The sequence below is a fragment of the Pseudonaja textilis genome, chromosome 3 (genome assembly GCF_049901715.1).
Source record: "Pseudonaja textilis isolate UNSWEBS1 chromosome 3, rPseTex1.2, whole genome shotgun sequence".
NCBI lineage: Eukaryota > Metazoa > Chordata > Lepidosauria > Squamata > Elapidae > Pseudonaja > Pseudonaja textilis.
The window spans coordinates 94,629,447-94,647,374 of record NC_141992.1 but is presented as its reverse complement, the minus strand read 5'-3'; the positions used below and the strand labels follow the sequence as shown (position 1 = coordinate 94,647,374).

The window sequence follows — 17,928 nt, the reverse complement described above, 5'->3', positions numbered from 1 at the left end:
ATCGTAGCGAACCGAAAACTTCAACTTACCCTTCCGATTCTGCCTCCACAAAAACCTCGTCACCATCATCACCTGTTCCAGATTCTGAAGTGGTAGATAAGTTACCAGTGGAAGTTGTAACCATTGGAACAGATTGCGAGGCGTGCTCGGAAGCATCAGCAGAGGCGCTTTCAGTAAATACAGACACTGAAAATGGGGGAGAACGGTGTAAGCCAAATCTACCCAAGATGATGCTTTCTCTCTCCCCATTACAAAAAACACTATAGTAAAAAAAGCCACATTTGGAAAGTAGAAATGTGTGTTATTATGTATCTTTATACTGTTAAACATTCTTGCTTCTGCTACTTGCCAGTCAGAACAATTGGCATCATCAAAATATGAAATCTGCCAACTGCCTTTGTACTTCTGTAGCCCCTATTACTATTCAGTGTAGCATCTTACCAACTCCCTGAAAAGGTTTAACATTGCTTCAAATTAAGCCCAGCACTCTCAAATTTCATACCAACTCCAACCACCTGGACTCTCATAAAAAGTTAAAAATGAACCTAGCTTCCCTAAAATTGCTTATCCCTGTATTACAAATTCAATAAAAACACCTTTACTGCTTTCAGGGCATGTGCAATTATAGAAAAATTGTAGTCTGTGCTTACAAGTCTCCAGTAGTAAAGCAGTGGCCTTCTGCCTTGAGGTGACCAAGATTGAATTTTATGTTGATTTCGGGGTAGGAGAGAGAATCAATCATAATTAGGGATTTGTAGGCTTTTACATGAAAAACAGATATCTATTTTTGAACAGACACAGCATCAGAGGAGGTGGAGGAAACTAGAGTGTCATAAACTACACTTTTTGTTATGTGATAATAAACTTGGATCCACTGATCTAGTGTTTCTCTGACATCTGTTTTCCCACCAAACAGTTCCATTTCTGTCAACAAACATTCTGCTCTAATAACACTATTAGGAATGCATGATCTGTAGAAACGGAGCTCACCAGGTGCTGCAACTTGTAGTGGAGTTGTTGGGACACTACGACCCCCTGATTCTTCTTCATGGGCAAGAAAGAGAGGTGTTTCATACATTCCTAGCCCTATCAAGAATTGGGAAAAAAATTTACTTTCATGCAGTCTCAAAGGCACAGTATTCAACCAATAAAGCATCTGATTCCATGTTACCTTAATAGAAAAGCCCAGTTTTTTTTTTAAGGAATTCAAAACTTACCTAATATCTGTACTATGAAAAAGCAGAAAGACAGCAATTTATCTGGGAAAACTTTTGGACTTTTTTTTTAGATACTGGGTTAATGAAACAATTAAAAGTAACAATCTAAAGTTCATTTTGAAATCCTATATCCATGTTTTAATGGATATGAACTATCATGCCCATTTATATTCGATATTCATATCGTATGCAAGATTTAAAGAATTTCCTAAGTGCAAATCCTAACTGAATGTAGATAAATATGTGGATGTGTGCTTTTAAAGAGGCAACAAATGATCTAAAAAGTGGTATCAGGGTTTTTTTCACATTTGCTGCATTTGTTTGCACTTCTCTGTTAGAATGGCAGCAGAAAGTTCTCCGGTTTGAGTTCTTTTTTACTTACATTTAATGCCGCCTACTAAAAATAAAGGGAGCTAGTTTGGTATAGTGTTTAAAGCATAAGTCTAGAAACTAGAAGACCAAGAGCAAAGCCAGCTGGGTGACCTTGGGTTAGTCACTCTCTCTCAGACCTAAGGAAGATATAGTAGCAAATCACTTCTGAAATCTTGCCAAGAAAACCGCAGGGACTTGTTCAGATGGTCACCAAGAGTCAACACTGACTTGAACAAAACAAAACACCAACTAGGTATAAAATAGAAGCACAAGTTCATATATCTATACCTCCTTGTGATGCAAGTTGCCCAAGATCTGATTGGCCAGAGGTTTGTGGCATATCTTCAGGAGGTCCAAACCTGAACCGAGGAACTCCAGCAACCTGAGGAGAGCTGGAAGACAGATTACATTTCATTTTACCCATCAGTAACTACACTGCTCAAAAAAATAAATAAAGGGAACACAAAAATAAGACATCCTAGATCTGAATGAATGAAATATTCTTATTAAATACTTTGTTCATTACATAGTTGAATGTGCTGACAGCAATCTCACATAAAAATTATCAATGGAAATCAAATTTAGCAACCCATGGAGGTCTGGATTTGGAGTTACACTCAAAATTTAAGTGGAAAAAAACACTACAGGCTGATCCAACTTTGATGTAATGTCCTTAAAACAAGTCAAAATGAGGCTCAGTAGTGTGTGTGGTTGTGTTTTTGTTTTTCCATGAATCATGCATGTGAGATGGGTGGCTATACAAATTAAACAAACAAACAAATAGATAAATAAGAGAGAGAGAATTAATATATAACAAGTGAAGAAATCCATACATTCTATAGTATTTAAAAGGCTTGCTGGTCTTTTGTTGGTCAAAATCCACTTACTGAATTGCTTCTGCGAATCCATCTGTACGATGTGGTACCACCAATGTTGGGGTGCTTGGAACTGTCCGGTCTTCATCATCAAAGAAATGCTGCTGCTAGAAAGAGATATTAACAGCTATTTGCACTGTTTTTCTTTAAAAGTATCATCCGTCATTCCATGTCCCACACTAAACAAGTTTTTGAAAGGCTAGATTATTTTTATAAATCTGCACAGTCTCTGCTTTGGATCACTGAACAACTTAGTTGAGTGAGTACTTTGAGGAAATTCTGGAATAACTAAAACATTTCAGTTGAAACATTTTGTACTGATTTCCCAATCATGCTGAATTCAAAGAATACAGGACTGTTACTAAGCCTTTGACCCATCTAGTTTATCAAGGATAGGAAACAAAATATAAATACAGCTGGATACAGTGCCATTCCAATGAAAGCGGAATAGGTTATTTTAGTGGTGAGACTAATTCCCAAATTCCAGTGGGAAGGCAGTCCCACTGTACTCCACTTGGGGATGGGAGTATTTGCTGCAGTATCATCACCAAACCATTTTCAATCAGAGTGGATGGGCATGTCTTTGTTACAAAACCTGTTTCCATTATTTTTAATCAAATACATACTATTTTTAATTCAATCAAAATGGAACTTATTTCAAAGAACACAATAAAATCCTTTACCAGTGTAGGGAAGGAGATCATTACTTACCATGCCACCTATGCCCGGAGTTAGTTGGAGTCCACGTCCCACAGACTGCCTCCGAGTCATTTGTATCCTCTATATACCCAAGAAAATTTTTAAAAAGTTTCAGTGATTTCAATAGAAAATACCTGTTTTTAAAAAATATTAGAGTTGGGAAGATTATTCTGTTTTGAGATCAATCAGAATCGTCCATTGTGCTAAACCAAAATTTGACTTGGTTGATTTTAGCTTGAAATGCTAGATGCATCTAGCCATAGTGTTTAACAATGATTTATGGTTCAGTGTTATATCGGTTATTGCTTTTCTAAGAAATGACAGAATGCAAGTATGAAGTCAGCCATTGTCAGTTTTGCAAATGCTTATTTTTGAATGAAATTTCCTGCTAATCTGCTATTACACTTGACTATGAATTCTAATGTATTTTCTCAGAACACATTCAAAAATATTTAAAATATATATTTCTGCTTAAAATAAGCATGTGTAGGCATTTTAAGGATTTCTTTTTTCTGGTGAGGAGGAATGTAACATCCAAAAAATCCTGGTGGCTTCTAGTTTGAGCTTCTTCAGCGACAGACCGAAACCTCGTCTCTGCGAGGCTTTGATCCGTGCTCACCGTTGGAGCGCCCCGAGCCGGCTGCTTTTGGGGCTAAGCCACCCCGTAGAGGTGGTGAAGAGGGGGGAGACTGCCTGCAGAGTTGAGGAGAGCTGCATCTCTCCTCCCCAGCTGGCCATTACTCCCTTTCCCAAAGGCGGTTGCAGCAGTGGTCAGAAATGGCCACTACAAAGAAGAACTTGACCAGAACAGAATGTGCAGGAGGAAGATAAGAAGAGAAAGTTTTGGTTGACCGGCTCAAACAGCAAAAGCAACAAATAACCTGGAATTGAAACTATTTAAAAAAAACAATAACATTGTTCCCTAAGAAGATTTTTAAGCTGCGAAGGAGAGAGAAAAGGGAAAAGATTTGGTTTTCTCCTTTTCCTATACTGACAGCTAAGAGACTTAAGCAAGAAATTGGAAAAAAATCCACTTTGACATCAATAGGCATTTAATGCTGAAAATAAAAAGTCAAAGGAATAATAAAGATTTCTGGATAATTAAAAGCTTTTGAAAACAGGAAAGGAGAGAAAAAGAATAAAAGGGCAGGATCTGGGAGGGAGGAGACTGCCTGGAATTAAAAAAGAACTTACAGCAAAATCTCAACAAGACTTCCAAAAGATACATTCTACCTGAAATATCGCAACAAAAACCCCAGGAAGAGAAAGTTGAAAAAGAAATAAGAAGATATAACTTGGGACTATCTGGATTACTTGATTTCTGGATTCTTGGTTATTGTTTTGAATGACTAAAATCAGTCGGGTGGTTGTTTAAATCTGTTTAAAATGGCTCCACTTTTAGAAGAACTGAAAATGGAACTTAAAAAGTACAAAGAAGATGCACAAGAAGGGAGAGGTTCTTTTGGCTTCATATTTCAGTTTTTAGAAATGGAGATTTGGAATTATGAGAAGCAACAAGAAATGCCTGCAGAACAAGAAGATTGCTTGACAAAGAAGAAGCCATTTTTAATGAACAAGTAATCATAGATGGTGGGAAAAAAGGAAAGGGGGGAAAGAGAATGGAAAGTTTAAGATTGGGAAAAACAACTCCAAAAAAAAATTAGAGTGAAAAATAAGTATAAAATCAGAAAGTAACAGAAGAGGGAAATGCAGAAGAGAGAATTAGATTAGGGAGACAAGGGGGTAAAAAGGGGAGGGAGAAGAGAGGAAAGAAAGAAAGGAAAAGAAGTTATAAAGGACAGAAGCAAAATATAGAGAAATATAGAGAGCCTATTTAGAGATAATGGGTGAAAACTTAATAGAAAAAGGGATTCTGCAAAGGTACATAAGATAGTATGGTTATATTAGAAACAGAAATAATTTTAGAAAATATGAAACAATGTATGATTAAAATGTCTGATAAAATACCTATCGTAATTCGGTGGAATGCTTGTCAATAAATAAATGTAGCAAAGGTATATTTAATGATTTATAAAACATATGTGAAGAGAAATAAGGGAAAAATTAATTATGGAGATTATATGTGTTTTTAAGGAAGTATGATATTTAATTGAAAAGAAGTGTTAAAGATGTTAAGATTTTAATGATTATTAATGATAGAACTGAACTGGAATGGAATGAGGGTTTATAATTATATATATTTACAATCTTTCTTTTTTTAAAAAAAGAATACAGTGTGTATTATAAGAATGTACCAAGCAGAATTCAAGTGGAAGTTATGTATTATGTATTATATTGAAGGTCATAACGTTAAGGTATATATTGAAGTTTAAATAAGAGTTGAATGGATGTAATTAAAAGATATAAAGGTGTTATATTCCAATTAGTAACTACAGGAGAAAATTTGTTTAATGAGAAAAGATAATATGAAATTGAAACAGAACAGACGAAAGTATAAATATAATGATTTGAATTGAGATGAGATAATCAAAATAAAATTGAGAAAATTAAAAGAAGGGAAAAACTATATAGAAAATGTAAAATAGTATAAGATATGGAATAGAATACAAAAAGGAACATGAAATTGAGTTTTGTGTCTGTATAAAGAAGTTCAACCCGGGACCATGCTATTTTAAAAAAGATGTTTTACTTGTATTTTGTATGTGTGAAAACCCAAATAAAACTTTATTTAAAAAAAAACATCCAGAAAATCTAAAAGCTACAACATTCAGACTCTAAACCAAAAAATCATGGTCAATTTGGTTCACTTTAAAATCTCATTCTAGAACATCCTTTCTTTAAAAATCTACCTTAATGAAATTCTTCTTGACCACTCTTCTAAATCATATAGATTAATTGTACAAAATAAAAAAATAATCTAATCCACATCATCTAATGGGGAAGTCAAGCTATTCTCCAAAGCACCTGATGGCAGGACAAGAAGCAACAGATGGAAACTAATCAAGGTGAGAAGCAACCTAAAACGAAGGAGAAATTTCCTGACAGTTACAACAATTAACCAGTGGAACAACTTGCCTCCAGAAGTTGTGAATGCTCAAACACTGGAAATTTTTAAGAAGAAATTGGATAACCATTTGTCTGAAATGGCTTAAGACTTCCTGCCTAAATAGAGGGTTGGACTAGAAGACCTCCAAAGTCCCTTCCAACTCTGTTATTCTATTCTGTTTTCTATTCTAATGGGAAAGGAAGCAAGAGGAGAGGTGAGTTGTTTCTCCTTTCTCCTTAAATAGTACCATTCCTTTTGGAGATGGTGATGCATTTAGGAGATATAACATTAAGGCATAGAGCAAAGAGTTTTGGATAGCCCACTGGGCTTAGGCAATTTAGAAACTTAACCCAATATATCTGAATTGGGGAAGGGGAATAGCCAGAATAAAACTAAAACAGCAGTATGTAAGAGCAATGGTCGGGATACAATCCCAGATATCAAGGGCAATCTTCGGTTCTCCATTATTATTTTGTTTGGCTCCAGTGACCACTATCTGTGCTGAGGATAACAGTGCAAAAACATTTGGAGTGCCCCAGACTGTCCATTAACGCTTATAACAGATTGCTTACTGAATCTTATTGGACTCAATAAGATTTCCTTCTGAATAGGGCTACATGGGATTGCATTCACAACTAGAAAATTGGAGCTCAAATCTCACATTGCTGTAAAGAATACTGAGTAACTTGATCTTCCAGCTTAATTAAAAACTCTTATCTCTCTCCTAACTCAAGTATCTAGCTCTTTATCTAGCTTCACTAACTTAAGGGAAAAAATCTCTACATGAACATGTTTTAGAGAGTTATGAATTGCAAACATGGCAAACCATTATGTAAATTGGGCCCGTTGGATAAATATGCAGAAATAATATTTGTTTATTGTTTACATTTCAGTTTAAAAGGGTTAAATTTTGAAATAGATGCCAAATACAATAATCCTGAGCATTTTTATTGCTTTTTGTGCAAATATACTGCAAAGCTTGAGGAGAAAAATAAAACTTGGCCTTACTACATCATAACTATCTAGGAGAGGATTTGTATTTTGCTGAGACAAATAAGCAGTGAGCAATCTTTCAAAGCCACATGAGCAAGAACATTTCTGTGTAGTCTTCCCTGTGGTTCTCGCACCTGCACTGGAGGTCCCAGCTCCTGAGGCGGGGCAGGAATAGCATGGATAGTTAATCGTGGAGGTAAAGGATGAGGTCGAGGTGGACGGGGAACTTGTCTCTCAGAAGCAGAGGTTGGTTGCTGTTCCCTTGAGCTTTCCTGAGGGAATGTAGACTCTACGGTACCTGTGCTCCCATCACCTGATGATATGGAAATGTATGTAATTGAATATAGTTACAATATATTTGCATATACTGTATATATAATTATAATTACAAAGGCACATTTGTAACTCCAAATCATTTCATGCTTCCTAAATCGTACTCAATTATATTTTCTGGAATGCATATTTCAATATATCACCAACAAAAAATCTTGAGCTTAACAAAACATTTTGTCAAGGCAGACAGGCCTGATTGTAAACTTTCAGAGACTTTAAAGCATCTTTGCTTAGTTGAGATAAGGAATTAGATGTTTATCCAGCAAAAAAGAATCAGAAGCAAATGAAACAAAAAAAGAAAATAAAACATCAAGTTTTAAAATGATTTCAATGACTTAAAACTATTTATACATATTTTTCTAAAATCAAGGACATAAAACATGGATACCGCTATTGAATAACCTTCCCAAAAGATTGTTTCCTTTAAACAAATGTGGTACTACTACAGAAAACATCCAGTTAACCATACCACAGTTCTGGGAGTCAGCTGCCCTTTGGCTATTTTCACCTCCAACAATACTCTCTTCAGTTTCTGTACTGGGGTCCATTCCATCAGCACCCTGAAATAAGAATGGATATCAGGAATCAGACTTAATATCAACACAGGTGAAGAGAGTTTTTTTTTTTTGACATTTCCTGCCGTGCATTCTTTCTGAACTGAAAAATTACCACCAGTGCTTCAAGCCGAATGGCTATCCATCTATTTTCTCCAAGGCGTTAAAATAGATTTGCACATAAAAGATGATTTTTAAAATAATTCTATCCAGATTAGCAACAAATAATATTCATACCTCGGCATCATCTGCTTCATATCCATCATTACCATCTACACTGCCAGTGCTTTCATTGCTATCTTCGCCTTCATCTCCCATTCCTGTGTCTTCATCATCATCATCCTCATCATCATCTTCTTCATCTTCATATTCCTGAAAAATATTGTTTATTTTAAGTATACCGAACCGTGGGATAAAGCAATGGTCTTTGAGAACTAAATGGATCTTTCTTTAAGAATGAAAAGATGTGATACTTCAAATAATAGAAGTGCTATTGTCACAAAAGGCAGAAAGGGTCATAAACATGAAAATATGACTGCATTCTTGGATAAATGTCTGAAATTATTCCTAGCAGCCCTAGCTGTTGGAAATACAAACTTCAAATTCAGAATTTATGTAACTTTTAGAAATAAAATGGTAATAGATTTTTAAATTAGTAAAATATTTTCTTTTTATCTATATATATAAAAGCGAAACACCAATCACGCATCATCACAAAATCTCCAGAACCGTAAAGCCTACAAACTTGAAATTTGGCACATATGTTCCTCTTGGATTTTAGGTGCTCACTAAGAAAGGATTTTTCAAAATGACCATCAGAGCATTAGTATTTTGTATATTATTATTAACACGCTCTGATGCTAGGGAGTTCTACTCCCCCTTCCCACCTGAAAAGAAATCTGTTCCAAATGTAAAACCCAAGCAGAGGTGAGGCGTTTCAGTTTCAGAATACCAAGCAGCTTCCCCCCCCCCCCGCTTATTTTCCTCCCCCAAAATTAAGCCGGATCACATGGTTTCGTAGCGAACCACGGGTATAGAGCTAGTTAACTAATAGAACCAAGCACATTTTTGTTCTTTGCATTTATCTGAAAATTAGACTGGACCTAGGCACCTTCTAACAGACTCAGGAATATTAAAAGCCAACGTATTACTTGACTATGTTTTAAGATATGTAATAGTTGCTTCTACAGCGCCTGTAAAAAAACGCAAACAATAAAATAATACTCAATGGAAGCAAACAGATAGAAACTGAGCCATCACAGGAATTTGGGGGTGTTAAATAGTTGCTTCTTTACTCATAAGTCCACATCAAATAAGAAATACTTCTGCTTCGCCATCGTTTTCCTCGTCTTCATCCTCTTCATCATCACTGTCAATGACAATGACATCATCTCTCTTGCCCTGACACTCTTGGGATGATGTTGTATTCTGCTGATCTGATTGAAGAGGTCCAAGGTCTATAGGGAGGGACTGAGAAGTTTCCTCACTATCCTCCATAGGTGTATATTCACCCTGCGTGACACCCTTCAATCAAAGAGAAAGACAATAATGGTCAGGGGAATGAAAACAAATACTATTAACAAGCATCCTCACAACTTTTTTTTCCTCTTTCACAAAACTGGATACAAATGAAAGAAAGTTCTTCATGGAGCTAAAACCTTCACTAGTTCAGTTTTAAAGGCTGGAGCAAATAGGAAACTGGGCTTTAATCTGCCCCAAGAAAGAAGCCATGTTTTGATTTTGACCAATAAATGACTAATAAATGGGGCTCTGCATTACAAACTCTGCCCCTTTTGAATATGTGACATCACAGTGAAGGGGGTAGGGCTTCCACTGCAAAACTGCTGACATCACTTGAACCCCTTCCCTTGTCCTCTTCTTCCATGGACTTTACTACGCTTCCTGGACTTTGAAGCCTATACATTAAATGAAAACTATTGTGTGAAACTTTAAGAATGAACATGGCTTGAAACGTGAAGCACCCTGGTGTCATGTGACCAACCATTTCAGAACTTCTTTCTTCAGAGGGCATGTCCCTGAATTGACATCTATTTAAGATGAATTAACTAATGAAAAGACTGCTAGTTTAAGCAAGAAGGTAGGAAGAAACCAGATATGCATGCCAGGAGAATAGCAATGCAAAGAAAAGCTTTGTCAGAGGAAGAAAGGATGGAAAATAAGCTACAGGAAGTCTAAATTAGCAGGCATGACTTATACAGGTAGATGTCACTGTCCTGTTTAGCAATTATTTAGGAACAGAGTTGCCAGTCCCATTTGTGGTCTCTGAGCAAGGACTAACTATAGTAGAGTAAAAGGCTACTGACAAATGTAGTATTATGCGCAAACGTGTCATGTATATGCTTCTTTAATTCTCTCTTCTGGTAGTACCTCCTGTCCTGCAAGAGGATTGGGGGATTTTTTAAAGTCTATGTAAAATCCTCTTATAATAAAAATTATGTGAGGATTAGAGGGTCTATGGAGACTGCTGCTGGAAAAAAAAAAACTGACAAGTAACCCTAATTCAAGGATGACCCAACCTTCCATCCTTCTGAGGTCAGTAAAATGAGGACCCAGATTGTTAGGGGCAAGATGCTGACTCTGTAAACCACTTAGAGAGGGCTGTAAAACACTGTGTTGTAACAGTATATACCGGTAAGTCTAAGTGCTATTTTAATTCATTCATATGGATATTTCTGGATGTTGCTACAACATACAAATAAGATGTGGAGATTGTTCCTGCAATCAGGAACTTACTTCGCCAATGGAATCCTGTGAATCCTGATTGTAAGCCTGAGCTTCTATCTCTCCATCCGTGCTTTCTTCTGCAGTTACTTCCTCCTGAAATATAGAAATGTATGACGTTAATTGGGAAATGTTAAGATCATATACACTGCACATCGAAAACACAGTATTTTACAGTAGAGGCGATTACTGTAACTGTAATAAATTTGCAAATCTTAGCAATATTGTTACTGAATACAAAAATCAAATCTTTAAGTTTGAAATAACAGCTTTCATGGGCAGTTGTTAATATTGAAAGTATTTAATTATTAAAAACTGATCCAATACAGACAACTTAAATCTGCAATCACTTTATTACTTGACATTTGATATCTGACAAATGAATATATGACAACTTATAATAAGAAACATGGTACAGGCAGTCCCTTGACTTATGACCACAACTGAGCCCAAAATTTCTGTTGCTAAGCTGAACAGTTAAGTGAGTTCTGCCCCATTTTATCACCATTCTTACCACAGCTGTTAAGTGAATCACTGCAGTTGTTAATAGAATAGAATAGAATAGAATAGAATAGAATAGAATAGAATAGAATAGAATAGAATAGAATAGAATAGAATAGAATAGAATAGAATAGCTTTATTGGCCAAGTGTGATTGGACACACAAGGAATTTGTCTTGGTGTAGTTACTAACATGGTGGTTAAATTAATCTGGCTGCTCCACTGACTTTGTTTGTTATAAGGTCACAAAAGGAGATCACATGACCCTGGGACCCGGCAATTAATACAGGACGATATTCAAAATGGTTGAAAGCCAGTATCTAAGATTGCATTTTTTTCCCCTTGAGATGCTCATAACCCAACAGTTCCCCTTACAAACCTCTGGCCCAACTCTTTGCACAGTTCTCAGTTTCTTTGCAAGAGGCAGATCGACCATTTCCTCAGGAATCTGTTCTGAGTTTTCAACAGTATTCTCCTCTTCTTCCTCTCGTGCTCGTTTGGGAAGAGATGAACTGGGAGTAGCTGAAACTGAAAGAGAATGTTTTCCTTTAGTCAAACACATTACATTAAAGGTCTAAGAAAAAGAAAAACAAACAGTAGCTATGGAGTTCTTCTTTTGATGGACAACTTGGTTGCTTAAAATCACCACTTCTAAAACACTGAAAATACTTGCTTAATTTTAAATTACACTGTCAACATTTATATCAAGGTTGACTCATCCTGCCAAGGCTGGTAAAATAAGAACCCAGGTTGTTGTGGGCAATATGCTGACTCTGTAAAGTGCTTAGAGAAGGCTGTAAAAGCACTGCAAAGCGGTTTACAAGTCTAAGTGCTATTGCTATCATGCAATCTTTCCTAATCTGGGTACAATCTAGATAGGTTTCAACTCCCAGCCAAAGTAAGGTTTTCCCCTCCCCTGGATACTTCAGAACTGAATCTAGATGACTGAAGGCAGAAAATGGATGTGGTGATTTCCAGAAACCGAACCTGTGCCAAACACTGCCGTTGAGGTAGAAGGTCTTTCCATCTGGGAGCTCTGCACCACCTCCATGATGGCCGGGGATGGTTCTTGAGCCGTTGGTTCGATTGGAGGATGACTCTGTTGGGTAGGCTGAACAAAAGCCGTGGCCTGAGTCTGCTGCTGAACTGTCAAGATGGGCTGGGAAAGAGATGTCTGCACATTGGGGCTCGTGGAACGCACGGATCCGCTTGTGCTTCCGAAGACTGGAACGTGTTCAACTGGTCCTTCTGACTGCATTGCTGAAACGAAGTTAGGACACTGGTCACTTTCATGCATCATTTTAATGTTTAAGGTGAGGGCTGGAATCTTGGCTCAGAATGAGGGGGAAAAAATCTAGAAGTTATGTCATTTCATTTCCTTAAAAAAACAACACTGATGTCGCTAATGGGGTCAAATTAATATACCTTTCAGTTTCTATCTCCAGGTAGCTGTTATACTGGAATATTATCTATATTACTATAGCATGACATTTAAATATTGAGACAAGCATCTCTTACAATAGTAAGATTTAGGATTAAATACACAACAAAAAGGACTAGATATTTTAGCTGTTGTCACTGTGAAATGCATGCTATTTTCACCAACAAAAAACAGAACAATCTAACAGATATTGGTCTTTCTAATAAGTTGTTATCCTTTCCATCATTAAAATGAGTTCAGATTACAGCCCACCAACTAATGTTTTTTTCAAGTTCCATTTCTCATCTTTTCACACTTTTAAAATGGTTTTTAAGTAGATTTTTGCAACAATGCTATTTTACACGATACTATCACAGAGATCTTCAGACTTTTTAATGAGAAGATTCAGGCTGCATAAAATCCTTGAATTAGAGACATCCTGAGTATTATGATGGGGGATGTTATAACCTTTCAATCATTTGTGGCTTTTTCAATCTCAAGCTGGATATACATTTTCTTCCTTTAAGCAATTAAGGGGCTTTATATAGTGCTGTATACCAGCTATTGGGCCAACCTTTTGACTCTGATCCAGTTCTCTAGAGGTTCAAAAAACTTATAGTTTTTTTTATAAACTATTAAACTATTTTTGTAAACTTTACAACTAGTAAGCATTTGTTTATTATGCCTTTACATTGGGAGCCTCAGTTTTAACACAGACTCAATCCACCAGACAGGATCTGATCTAACCCAATCTATCTGGACTCTCGGAGCCACAGATAGGAAAAATTACCTTCTTGAGTTTCTACTTGTGTTGTTGGCATAACGGTGGCCGTTGGAGTAGTTGTAGGATTGGTGACTGTAGCAGGTGTAACCATTGGACGGATGCTAGCCCTTGGGGTGGGCTTGTTCCCAGGTATGGCAGCAGCTGTCACTTTGCTTGGGGTAGACACAACAGGAGTTGGCTTGATGTTGGCTGTTGGTGGATCTGAGGTACTAGCACTAAAAATAATCCAAAATGATATGCTGGTGGATATTTTAAGCACATAATCATGAACACAATGTAGTTTCTCTTTAGTAAAGGAAAAATTAATCATCAACCAACCAAAAAATAAAATAAAAATCTAGACTTCATTTTTTCTTTCTGTGTAATGTAGAAGTCTTCCCTCAAAGGGAAAATGCCCCAGGCCCTTGACAGTTCTGGGTATCTTTTTATACATCCTTCTCAGCTCAAGATCCTTATGAAGGCAAGCTGACCATAATTTTTCATGGCATAGGTGTTGTAGGGGATGGCGGGAATCAGGGAGAGGAGCAAAAAAACTCAAACTGTAGGCTTGATTGCATGGTTGATCCCTGTGGATACCCCTACTTTATGATATTTTAATTCTCATCAATTCAGATGTGTAGATTTGTCTACACGTCTTATAACTTAAAGGCTCATTATTTCTGCTATGGAACGTGCCCTTTCCAAAGGAAAAAGGTTTGGAAATACCCATTTGGTGGTCTTTATTATTTTCACTATTATTAGAAACTTAGCAATTTTCATTCTTATGAAAGATGAAAACTAAAGAAGACAGGAGACAAAATGAGCTATGCTTTGCTTCTAAGTTAATTTTAAGACGGTTCAAAAATTGTAACAGAAAAAAAAATTAAGAACTCACATTCCTCGGTCACCTGCAGCTTGAGTTGATTTAAGAGTGATCTGTCTTTGTTGTTCTGGAGCCTAATGATAAGAATTATTAGTTTAAGCCAGAGGAGGCAACATATCCACTTAAGTTATTCATTAATATATTTGAATACTGCTACTTATTATTAAAATCTTGATGCAGCTTACAATCAATACAAATTCCAGGATAGGATGATATGAGCTGTGGTGGCACAATGGTTAGAATGCAGTACTGCAGGCTACTTCTACTGACAGTCGGTTGCTTGCAATTTGGCAGTTTGAATCTCACTAGGCTCAAAGTTGACTCAGCTTTCCATCCTTCTGAGGTGGGTAAAATGAGGAGCCAGATTGTTGGGGGCAATATGTTGACTCTGTAAACCGCTTTGAGAGGGCTGTAAAAGTACTGTGAAGCGGTATAAAAGTCTAAGTGCTATTGCTATTTACCCTGAGCCTTTACTGCAATCTCATCAGGTCAGCAGTTGGTAAATGTGTGGTGTTATGTTCATATATATCCTCAAGATGGATAAAGCATAGGCTCCTGCGTAACAGTTTTAGTCATTCAGGACAGAACTGATGATCTCGCCATCTTAAACTATTCTCGGTTGCCTTGGGATAGCAGTCTAGAAAAACAGACCCCAAAGCAATCTACTAATAAAGGAGAATATCTTTAGCTCAGGGTTGAGATGACGGGTCTTTAATGCGCTTTGAGCTTGGTTGTTTTCTTGCAGACATTTCATTACCCAAGCTAGGTAACATCATCAGTCCTAGTTTAGGCAATCTCTTTCATTAAACTTATCAAGAGAATGAAAGGCAAAGAAAACATAAAACTGTCCAATCTGTTCAGCACAAAACATCTACCTTGTTAGTAGATTCTGGAGGCTCATCTCGCTGTTCGTGATGTCTCTCTTGTTGCTCTCTGAGTTCTCGCTCTAGACGACAAATTCGGCCTTCGTATTGTGATTTAAGCGCACTCATCCGAACTTCTAACTCTGTCTTTTGCTCCTCCAATGTGCTATTCTTTTGCTTCCATTCCTCATTTTCTTTAGTCAGCTGATCTTTTACCCCTGAATTAAAGAAGAGAAAAACCAATCACTTCATTATGATAGTGCTTACCAAAGCGTGTGTGTGTGTGTGTGTGTGTGTGTCTAGTACTCTTAGCCAAAATATGAACTGGACAGTTTTATAAATGCTATACTAATTTCCTTCTTGGAAGAAGGAAAGAATTATATGCCTCAGTACTTGTTGTCCAAGGAATGCACAGAAGCATTCCCCAACACCATAGTGCAAATAAGTTGATTTTCCTATACTCTATAGAACAAGCTCTATGTAGGGAAGCTTAGTCCTGTCCAGCACCCTAGTCCTCTCCTAAGCCATATGCTTGATTAAGATGTGGGGTGGGATCGGTTGTCACTGCTTTGAGGGTGCTATTTAATTGCTTGCTCTGGGATTTTCTTGCTCCAGAAGGAAAGTCCCTGATCTGCTCTTTCCCTGTACCAGATAGGAACCGCTGGGCTATCATTTTGGAGAAGCACCTGGCTGCAACTTCTGCCCCTTTCCTCCTATTCCCCTGTCTCCCCAATGCTGGTACCACTTCTTTGTGTCTGAAAGGGGGAGTAGTAGTGATCCTGTTGTCCCAGCCACTGGATTTTTTGTTTGTTTGTTTCTCTGATTTGGAAAGGCCTTCTATTACAAGGCAAAAAGGAGGAGGATGCCTCCTTCTTTGTAGTAGTCCAGCACTAGCTTCTAAGAATTCTGTCTTCTTGCAGAAATTTTCTTCTTTCCTCCTTTTTTGTAAGGACTGAGTCCAGATTCTAAAGATGGCCATGTCTGCTTCTCTCCTCTGAGCAAACTAAGCGTGAGCATGAAGTGAGCATGCATTTCCTACCAAGGGAAAAAGGAAGTTCTTGGCCTTGTCTTATCAACAGAAAAGAGAGCTAATATTATAGCATTGGCTCCACTGATTTGACTATTTATTATTTATTAGTTTGTTTGTTTATTGGACTTACAGGGCTTCACATAATAATTCCAGGCGGCTCACAACAATCCATAAATCTCTCCTTTCTCTAGTTCTCCTTCCTTCTCTATTCTTATTAAACCCTCTTCCAAGGGAATAGCAACTATGATCAATTCTAGCTTTAGGAATTATCTGATAAAGACTCTTTTGTGATAGTCCATATGCTACTTCGGTTCAACAATCATTTGAAAAGCCAACAGTAATTCCCAAAAGCTAATTTAAATCAAAATCAGATAGTGAATCTTCTACAAACTCACTTATTTAAAATGGCATTTCTACTAGAATTTAAAACACTTAAAGCTAATTCACCTGCCAGCTGTGCAATCCTCTGCTTGGCAGCCAGAAGTGTCTTTTTAGTTTTTTCCTCTTTCTCAGCAACTTGCTGTCTGAGTTGTTCTTCCTGTGTTGTTTTTTCCTGTAGATCTTGACGAAGGCGGGAAAGCTCTGATTGCAGCTGGGATACTTGCTCCTGAAGATTCTTTACTTCAGTGTCCTTCTCTCCTAGAGTCTATGGAAATCCAGGCATGGAAACATTAGGCCCCTGCAAATTTCCATAGCTGATTGATTGGTGTAATGCTAGGAATTCCTCACAGAAATATAAGAACCTTAAAGCATCCTATAGCTTGCTGTTTGATTGGGCTTCTATTTTTTTTTTTCTTATTGTATGAGATCTATGAATGGATTCTATAAAGCATTTATCTGTCATATAATTTCCTCAAAGGACTTCAGGTGTCCAGAGGGAAATTCCTATTTTATTCTCAAAACCACTCTAGAGCCTTAAGCTCCAGAGGCTTAAACGGGACTCAGTTTTCGAGTGACAATACTCCACTTCTGTTTTGCTAGTAACTGCATCAGAGCCACACAGATAGTTTTTCTTACCTTCTGTAGAATTTCAATCTGCCCTTCTAAAGCTTTTATTTTGACCTCCGCTTGGTTTAGAGCCTCTTTAATCTCCTGATGTTCTTTGTCTGAAATATGCTGTTCTGGCTGTTCCGCAAGAGCCTGTGTGGAAGTCTCAGCAACCACCTGCAATTTCAGACCACCCATGATAATGTTTGTACAACGGTATCCAGCCTTATGGCTGCTACTTTCTACAACAGCACATCATACAGAACTCCTATACACTGGACTGTCTTCTGAACTAAAGCTGTGGAGATGAAATTCAACGTTGCAGGCATATGCAGAATAACAAGAAAGCTTCAACTGCATTGGAGGTTTTTATTTTATTTTGCAGCTAGAGGCTAATATTTTTAATTGCTTTGGATAGTAAGATGGGGCATATAAATTTAATAATTAAATAGCTAAATACATAGTTCTTCCCTTAATATTTGGGATGTGGGAGACAGACAAATGAACAGATGCACATACACATAAGTATACACCTACGTACATATATTTTACTTGTTTTCTGAGAAAAAAAAACACATACTGATGGTTTTCAACAAAATTACAGCACCTGTTTAAAAGAGACAGTAATGGCTGCCTGAAACCCATTTAGCCATTATAGAAGATCATTGAGCATTTCAGGCCCTTCATATA

General features: G+C 37.1%; 1 protein-coding gene across 3 annotated transcripts in view; it reads right to left on the bottom strand.

Annotated features, from left to right (window-relative positions):
• Window positions 1-17,928, bottom strand: part of TPR (translocated promoter region, nuclear basket protein) — a 58,109-nt gene that overhangs the window by 3,576 nt on the left and 36,605 nt on the right. Inside the window, exons 32-48 of one of the 3 annotated variants that reach the window (XM_026703249.2) lie at window positions 17,269-17,415; window positions 16,699-16,897; window positions 15,234-15,439; window positions 14,371-14,432; window positions 13,503-13,711; window positions 12,280-12,552; window positions 11,672-11,820; window positions 10,805-10,888; window positions 9,374-9,574; window positions 8,288-8,422; window positions 7,966-8,056; window positions 7,298-7,476; window positions 3,176-3,244; window positions 2,477-2,571; window positions 1,878-1,981; window positions 991-1,086; window positions 30-186 (exon numbers count right to left, since the gene is read on the bottom strand). In XM_026703249.2, the coding sequence (XP_026559034.1) occupies window positions 30-186; window positions 991-1,086; window positions 1,878-1,981; window positions 2,477-2,571; window positions 3,176-3,244; window positions 7,298-7,476; window positions 7,966-8,056; window positions 8,288-8,422; window positions 9,374-9,574; window positions 10,805-10,888; window positions 11,672-11,820; window positions 12,280-12,552; window positions 13,503-13,711; window positions 14,371-14,432; window positions 15,234-15,439; window positions 16,699-16,897; window positions 17,269-17,415 (2,456 nt within the window). The remainder of the gene's footprint in view (window positions 1-29; window positions 187-990; window positions 1,087-1,877; window positions 1,982-2,476; window positions 2,572-3,175; window positions 3,245-7,297; window positions 7,477-7,965; window positions 8,057-8,287; window positions 8,423-9,373; window positions 9,575-10,804; window positions 10,889-11,671; window positions 11,821-12,279; window positions 12,553-13,502; window positions 13,712-14,370; window positions 14,433-15,233; window positions 15,440-16,698; window positions 16,898-17,268; window positions 17,416-17,928) is intronic. The other 2 variants (XM_026703250.2, XM_087930423.1) reach the window with 2 other exon arrangements.